An 8,943-nucleotide genomic window follows, 5' to 3' on the forward strand; every position below is an offset into this window, starting at 1 on the left:
GCTGCCGCCTGTCCAGCGTTTCCCGCATGCGGCCAGGGCCATCGGCAGAGGACATGTGACCACCTGTCGGACAGCCCTGTCAGTCCGGGCATGTCGCTGTGGGCCACTGCCTGGCACCCCCACCCCCCACGTGCCCCTCCTCGGGAGGGGCCCGGCTCCAGGGTCCACAGGGCCAGCAAATTCTGTTGTCGGTTCCCGTGACACAATTCCTGGTTCCCCACTGTGCTTTATTATTGTTATTCTTAAAAATACTTGGCGGGTAGGGGGGGTGTTGAAAAGCAGTTTAGGGAAGGGAGTGGGCTCGGAAACGCGCCCCACTGATTGCTCCGGGAAGCCGCCCTCGGCCTGCCGGGGCCTCAGCAGAAACACACGGTTTATCTGCCGGCAGAGGGGAGCCCGGGCAGTTCCGTGACGCGAGCACATCCCCACCTCTGAGCCCTGCGAGCGGTGCCGACAGCCTCCCGGTGACATTTCCCATACGTGCCGTCGGGGGTGGGGGCGGACAGAGGGAGGTTGCCGGTCCCTCCCGAGGCCTCTGCCAGCTCCGCTCATTTCCTCCCCGGCTGCCAAAAATCACAGACCGGTGGTGGACACGGACAAGGGAACAGAGGTGAAGGAACAGCCCCGAACAAAGGGAGGCTCAGGCCGGGCAGTCAGCCCTCCTTCCCAAACTGCCCTGAGCCGACTGACCACGAGGCCGCTGCGAGGGGCCCACGGGGCGTGGACTTCAAGCGGTGCTTCCACGGCCGGTGTTTATCTGTTGGTTTTTCAAACCTGCGTGAGCACAGACGGCTCCCTGCCCCGGCTCAGCGGTCAGAACCTGACGCAGGCCCCTGGTCTCAGCCCGAGTACTGGCCCTGCCGTCACAGCCCCGGGTCTGGGGCAGCCGTGTCCTACTGGCTCAGGACTCATTCTCAGGGGACAACTTTTCACAGGCTGAACATAACTGACTGATGGGATTTCAGTCAGTTTCACAAGTTTACGTGAACTTGTGTGTGGAGTCCTGTCCCTCTGACGCTCTCTCTACTTTTGTTTTCTTACAGTAAATGAGATAATCCGGAATGACCTCTCCAGCACCAACATCCACTCGTAGTTGGCAGCGTGGACTCTCAGAGGCTGCGTGGTGTCTGTCTGTTCCACGGTGATGACTCTGAGTCAACAAACTGAATCCATACCTGGTACCACTGGGAGCTTCCACCACAGTGAAGGCTCAGGTCACTTGTGCAAAGAAGTAGCCCAAGGAAGGAAGGACCGATCCCTCTTCTGAAGGAAAGTCACCTCAAGAAGGAAACGAAAGTGGGTGGGTGGGGGGAGCACGGAAGACAGACCTCGTGACGCTGCCCTCGTGGCCTCAACCTGACATGGCGGCCGCCCCGAGCCGCGCCCTTCAGGCACCCTGGATTTTTCAGTGGAAGTGCCTTATTTCAGCCGACCACAGCGGCTGGGCACTGTGGAATCAAGCGCTGATGTGGCTCCCAGGAGGGCATTTGTAGGAGCAGAAGCTGTAGGACGTTTCGTCACGAGGCTTTATCCTTTGTATAAGTTAAAAGAATACTGGAGGACTGGGCATTGTGAGGAAACCCTGGCACGTTTCCTACTTTCTCACCTCTTCCTGGGCTGTAACATACAATTCTGTTGCCTTACTCAGCGTGTTTCAGAACTGCTCCAAAGTGTCATCTCAGATCTCGTGACTGCCTTCCCTCCCCTGTGTTACTCAGACCATAGGGTTGTTCATTGTAGCATGTTAGGATTTTGTTTTTAATCTGGCTTCAAACATAGCACAGGTAAGTTGAATAGCACAAGATAGGCTACTGGACAAAAAGAGAAATCTCTCTGTCTTGGGATAGGTCTCGTATTTGCATGTGTGTACATATATAGGCATATATTTATGGTGAATATAACTGACGTGGTGACATTCAGTCTCCACCCGGCAAGGGCGTCCGTGTCAGCAATAACCAGTATCCGTTTTGGAAAATAGACCCGAGGCTCAAAATCCAGCTCCCCGTAGCCACGTCCGTGGGGGCGCCCCCCGGCCCTGGGAGGTCTGCGTCTCGGGTCTCCTGCAGTTAACCAAGCACTTTAGAACCAGGAAAGGTGCATCCATGATATCGGCTGTTACCAAATGGCAGAATTGGAAAGGAACTGTAAATAGTGTTACAGAAGGAGTGTAATATATTTGTTCCGCTGTAAGATCATTATTTCACAAAAGCCTTTTAACTGCTTCATCTGAAGAAACCATTACCAAAAACAGCGTTTTACTATGTGGTGACTCTAGTGTTTCCAGACTAGTTACTGTTAACATAGGTTAGTGTGAGCTTTACTACTGCATTTTGTACCCGTATCAGCTTATTACGCGTTATTGCTAGCCGTGACCTGTTGTTTCACATAACCAAAAAGCATGGTTTAATGGTAACACCTTTAACCTGATAACTGTGCCTTAGGAACTCACGCCCCCTGCTGGAACGTGGCCGAATTGCACCCTCGGGGGAGGTGACATCCTGTCCCCAAACTCAAGCGTTTCAGTGGGGAAGGCACTCTCCCACGGAAAGAATTATTTTTAAAATGTTGTTCTGTACGACTATGTCTTACTTGTTTTTTAAGTCACAGAAATGAAATCCTGAAAGCCATATTTGTAACATTTGCACATTACTGTGAAGAGCTGACGGTATATGGCTTCCTGTACATAGCGCCCCCTCCCCGCCCCCCTCACCCTGCTTGGAGCCCCGTCCTGCATTTAGCCTCCTAGGAATTGCATGAGACGTTTCTCGGGAGACACGAAAGGAGATGTTTGATACTGTGTTAGCTCTCTTTGTAGGTAGAAAATAGATCCAATAAAGCAATATTTTTCTTTTTTTTTTTTTTGCTGGACCATCTTAGTCAGACTGTGATTCATTCCACGCATGGAAAAATCCTCTTTGTTCTTAAGCGTGTTTTCTGCCGTAGGTCCGTGTGCTTGTGTTTGTAGAAGGGCTTCCCGTCGTCCAGCTGCGCGTGTGAGGCGTTTTCTCACCTCCTTACATGTCAGGAAGGCCACCCTGGGAGGCGTGGATGTGAGCGGCATCCCCAGTGCTTAGATGGCATGTCAGAAATGCTTCTCCAGGCCCCGTGGAGAGCACCTCCGCTTCTGCCAATGTTTCTGTCCGGAGGCAGAGCCGGGTGAGGCCTCCCACACTCACACTTGACCTGCCATCACCTTCACGACGAGCCCTTGACCACCTGGCTTGGCTGTCTCCTCCGCTCCCCCACCCACATCGCCTACTCCGGGCTCGGGTGGGGACTGTCAGCAAGTTGTTCTAAGACAAGGGTGGCACCAGGAGCTTCCAGGGGGCACTCCAGGGCTCAGCGCCCTGAATTGCGGAAATACTGTTTTGCACTCAGGTCTTTCAAACTCAAGAATTCCTGTTTCTTTGGCCAGAAGGTTTACAGTTTGCAGTGTGTGTGTGTGTCAGTCACTCAGTCGTGTCCAGCTCTGCGACCCCATGGACTGTAGCCCACCAGGCTCCTCTGTCCATGGAATTCTCCAGGCAAGAATACTGGAGTGAGTAGCCATTCCCTTCTCCAGGGTATCTTCTAAAATCCTAGAAAAATCTCATCAGCGTAGTTAGCAAGAGTCCGTCCCACCCAGTTTCTGTGCTGTCTGAAGGGAGCCCAACGGTAATGTCCACAGGAGCTCAGGGAATCGAAGATGCTAGGGTAGGCTGAGGTGGGGGAGGACCGTGGGAAGACTCGGCTGGCGGTCAGCATGAGGTGGCCTCGAGCGCGGGACTCAGCTGGAGAGCTGGGTCCCAAAGCGCATCCCAGAGGCCACAGGGCACACAGGAGGTCACAGCTCACATCCACGTCTCTGAAGGACGCACTTAGTTTTCAAAGTGAGTCTCTGTAAGCCCACCCCCACTCCCAACAATGGCATTGTATATTCCAGAAACAAAAACCTTCATAACAATGGTTTCTGCAAAAGAGGCTGAAAAAGTGGAAGTGAAGTTGCTTGGTCGTGTCAGACTCTGCAACCCCGTGGACTGTAGCCTGCCAGGCTCCTCCGTCCATGGGATTCTCCAGGCAAGAATACTTGAGTGGGTAGTCATTTCCTTCTGCAGGGGATCTTCCCAACCCAGGGATCGAACCCGGGTCTCCCACATTGCAGGTGGATTCTTTACCATCTGAGCCACCAGGAAATCCCTCAGAGGAGGCTGGGCCTCTGCAAATACCCGTTTACTTGGTTTTCGTTCCTTTCATGTTGCTTTTGAATAAGAAGGAAAGCACCCCACCACTTGTTTCTGGCAGGCAGCTACTGTGCTTTGCTCAGGTGTGTAGACCTGGAGGCCAGGTCACCTCCCAGATGCTCCCTCACTGTCCTGGGTGACCTTGGCACTTCAGGAACTTGGGCAGGTGCAGCCCGGGAGCCACTGACGTGGGACACGTGGAGCAGCCTAATGGGGGCATCTGCTGACTTCCCCCCCTCCCCTGGGGCTTCCCACAACTCCACGCTTGCCCCAGCCTGAGACGATGTGGAAAAACCTGATAGACATCCAATTTCTCCTTGTAGCCAGTGCGACCCGAGCAGAAGTCGCCATGGGAGACCCCTCTCTGTCTGAACATGTCCCCTGATCCCTGCAGCCTCCACCCTGTCACACAGACCACCCACCCCACCCCAGGACGTGTGGGCCCCACCCCAGTTTCAAGGAGGGCCCATGGGGCAGCTGCTTCTGCCAATCGCCAGGGTGCAGGGCCTTGGCTGACGATGCTGCGAGGAGGGGTCTCCACACCCCTCATTACATATTCCTTCAGGAACAGGTTCCACGTTGCTATAGATAAACTGCATTGGGTTGTTTGGAAAGGAGAGACAGAAAACAGGAGCGGATGAAGCTGAGGAAAAGAGGGCCAGATGTAGGGAATCCACAGAAGATGAGATGAGCTGCCTTCAAGCGTACAACCAGGATTTAGTGCATTCGCAGTGCTGAGTTACCTCAACTTCCTTCACCCCAAAGGAAACCCTGTGCCCGTGAGCAGTCATTCCCCACCCCCTCCTCCAGCCCCTGGGAACCACGATAATTCTGCTGTGCGAATCTGTGTTCAGGACACTTCTTGTAAACCGACTTGAACAACATGGCCTCTTTCACGAGGCACAGTGACTTCAGGTTCATCCACATAAAGGCTTTTATCAGAGCTTTGTTCCTTATGGCCTAATACCGTCCACTCTGTGGATGGACCACACCATGTGTCCATAAGGCAGCGGACATCTGGGCTGCTCCCACCTTTTGGCGACTGTGAGTAACACTGTTGTGAACATTCGCATATGAGTTCTTGCTCCAATGCCTGTTTTCAGTTCTCCAGGGGAACGCCTAGGAATGGAATTCCTGGTAAATTAGCAATTGTGTGTTTTACTTTTTGAAGAACTGCTTTCCCTTGCTCAATTTTTACATTATCCATCCCTGAGACGGACTGTGGATCACTAACCTAATTTGGAATCACATATGTGAAACACATCGTATTTATACTTCTTTATGCCAAAAAAATTAAGTTAGCGCTAAGATGACTAAGTGCTCGTTTACGCCCCAGCAGAAGGCAGCTCCTGCTTGTCTGCCTCCAGCCTCCTGGGTGGAGTCAACCCGCCCTGGTCCTGCCAGCAAACTGGGGCCTCGCTGTGCATCTGAGTCATTGAGGTGGTGCCAGCCAGGCCCCAGATCACACGTGTCTGTACTTCACACGTACAGACGGCAAGAGCGAGAAGAGAGCCTTACGGAGGCCACGCTGCCGCACCCTGTTTCTGAAAGAACTGAGCTGCTGCAGGCGTCTCACACGACGGACCTCCCTGCTGATGTGCGCCAGCCTGCCAGCAGAGCTGCACACACACGCTCTCACACACGCACTCACATGCACACATACACACACACACATATACTCACACAGAGACATGCACACACACCCAGACATGCACTCATTCACTCACACACACACTCACCCAGACACACACACACACGCACACATATACCCGGACACACATACACCCAGACACACACACACATATACATACCCACACACTTGCACACATACATACCACACACACTCAAACACACTCATATCCACATACACATACCACACTCACATTCACACACACCCCGCAGAATCTTCTGTCTCTAACAGATGCCGTCTATTGGAGGCTGTGACCACAGGTTTTAAAGCGTCACAGCCTCCAGGCTGCTGCCAGGCTGCAGCTCACGGTCAAGACTTGATAACCACTGCGTTTGTCCTCAGCAGCCGTTCCTCCTTTTTTTTTTCCAGAGGAAAAGCACTGATAAGCATCTGTTTAGGGTAAGATTAAGCCCCACATGGGAGGCGGGAGCTGGGGCCTCCACACCCCTGCCCTCATGTGCGTTTTGGGTCTCCTGTGCTTGGGGTCAGCTGGGCTTCAGGATCTGTGGATTCACAGTTCTCATCTAAGTGGAGCAGTTCAGCCACAACCTCTTTCAGTGTCTCTGCCCCTCCGGCCACAGCTCTGATCACACACCCGAGGCTGCACAGAGTCACCCACAGTTCACAGCACTCACTTCTGCAGACTTTTCCTATTTTACATTGCGGAGTTTTTTGTGCTTCATCCTCTTCCTCAGCAACTAATTGCTATGACTCAGGGTGACTTTAGCCCCAACGCTAGAGCTTTCATTACAAGTTTTCTCTGGGCATGTCTCTCTGCCCTCTGACTCCTTGCATGTGTGGGAGACAGTTACAAAAACTGCTTTTATATCCTTGTTTGATAACTCCACGATGGGTGTAATTTTTAGTTGATTTTCATTGATCAATTTTGATCTCATCTGGGTTGCATCTTCTACCAGTTCTCTCCAGGGTCAGAGATCTAACATGAATTTTTGCGTCACTGAGCATGGCTCATGTTCTGTTTCTTATGAATGCCTATTCTGGGAAGCAGTTAAGTCCCTTGGAAAGATTTGATCCTTTTGGGTCTTCCCAGCTTATAAATGTTTGATGGAACCAGAGCAACACATGGTCTGTGGCTAATTTTTCCCACTCTCAGAGAAAAGCCCTCTGAGGATCCTCCCTAGTGTCCTGCAAAGTATGGGGATGTATACACACCTTGCATCAACCTAGTGTGGGCTCTGAGTATTTCTCCCTGTAATCCTTTAGGGTTCTGCTCTTCACCAGACCTGAGGGGACTCCCTCCTGCGCTTGTGTGCATGAGGCCTCAGCCGTGCGGGTCTCTGAGCACCGCCTCTGGGCAGCTCACTCCTCAGGGTAATGCCTCGACTCTTCCGGCAGCTGTGGCAGTCCCTCTAACCCCAGCTCCTCACCCCGCGAGGGTCTGCCGGGGTCGCCTCCCCACATACGGCCTGGAAGCCCCCTGCAGGCCATGGGCTGGGCCGTCACAGGGTCCCCCATCAGGGTCACTGTTCTTCACTGCCTGATGGCTAACACCTAATATGTTTCATATATTTTTTCCATTTTTCACTCTTGTCAGTGGAGAGTAAATTTGGTCCCTGTTAGCCCATCTTGGCTGAAAGTAGATGTTCTGACGCTTGATTTTTCAAAGCCTCTTTGGTAGGCCAAATTTTAGTCAGAGAAGTAGTCAATCTTCCATTTTCCCTGTGTTTTATATCATATAACAATAATGCTATTCACGTAAAAGCTGCATGTCTAGCCAAGAGTGACTTGCGATCACCAGATATGCCTTGGGGCCCCATATAATTTTAATCGGAAGGGAAAGCGTCAAACAGAGGCTGAAAAACGGCTTTCACTGCCAAATACGCTTTTTACCTGGAAGAAGAACAAAGGAATCCCAGGGAAGAGACAGAGGTTTTTATGGAACAGAGGTTCTCAAACAACAGAGAAGAATGACCATGTCTGTGTTCAGGTGGTGACGTGGGCCCCGCCACGCATGGCCCCCTGCCCTGCTGTCCCTGGGACAGGAAGACAGGAGCTCGCAGCCACGGCCTCACCCGGGTCAGAGCCGCTGTCGGGCTTGTCCCAAACACACACCCAAGAATGACGGGGCTGTCAGAGTATCTATCCAGCATCACACCCGGAAACAACGGTTGCTGAACTTCACGGACACAGCCACCTTCTGTGTCTTCATGTTCTGTACCTGGACACATACCAGCTGAGGCTACTTTAAGGTGGGATCTGGAGCAATTAGACATTAATGATATTTGACTGGTTCAAGTTCACTTCTAGACTTTCTAGTGGGAAAGGGGTTTGCAAGCAATTTAATCCCTGAAAATAAGAATGAATGCAAGCAGTGTTAAGGTCTTTGGGAACATTTGTTGTTTGCATGCAAATAAGGCTGCTAATTATGAGATTTTTTTCCTGTTCATTGTAGTAGACCCAGCAGGACTTAGACTTGAAAATATACTATTAGCAATCAGCTCCTGTAACTACATATACTTGAAAAGAATAAGGTAAAAAATTTTAAAGTATACCCTCTAATCCAAATTTCTCACTAATTTCTATGCACTTTATTTAATCTAGATAATAAGAGTACATGGAAATTCCCTGGCTGTCCAGTGGCTAAGACCCTGCACTTCCACTTCAGGGAGCATGGGTTCAATCCCTAATCAGGGAACTAGGGCCCCACAAGCCTCACAGTGTGGCCGAAATAAATTAAAAAATAAAAAGAAACAGTACATGGACTCATGTATGCAATTCAGACACTTTCCCAAGTGATTTTTAAATGTGCTCTATGTCATTTGCTCCTCAAAGCCATCCTGTGAGGGAGCGGGCAAGACAAATCAAACCCCCAGTCAACAAGTAAAGTTCCTGAGGCCCCAGGGGAAAGAGCTTCTGTTACTGTGGGGCAACAGGGCTTTCTCCCTGTGCTCCTGCTTTGGGGATAAAGAACCTGGCATCCGTCCACCATCCTACCCACCCATTCATCCACTGACCCATCCACCCATCCATCTGTCCACTGACCCAACCACCCACCCACCCAACTACTTACCA

The 8,943-nt window shown here is 51.5% G+C and overlaps 1 protein-coding gene across 1 annotated transcript in view; it reads left to right on the forward strand.

Annotated features, from left to right (window-relative positions):
* The window catches only part of NFATC1 (nuclear factor of activated T-cells, cytoplasmic, calcineurin-dependent 1), a 76,405-nt gene extending 73,535 nt beyond the window's left edge, over positions 1 to 2,870 (forward strand). Inside the window, exon 13 of the mRNA XM_010855097.1 lies at positions 1,044 to 2,870. Coding sequence (XP_010853399.1) covers positions 1,044 to 1,093 — 50 coding nt within the window. The 3' untranslated portion in view covers positions 1,094 to 2,870. The remainder of the gene's footprint in view (positions 1 to 1,043) is intronic.
* The last annotated feature ends 6,073 nt before the right edge of the window (positions 2,871 to 8,943 follow it).

Source organism: Bison bison, unplaced genomic scaffold, assembly GCF_000754665.1.
Source record: "Bison bison bison isolate TAMUID 2011002044 unplaced genomic scaffold, Bison_UMD1.0 scf7180017864353, whole genome shotgun sequence".
NCBI lineage: Eukaryota > Metazoa > Chordata > Mammalia > Artiodactyla > Bovidae > Bison > Bison bison.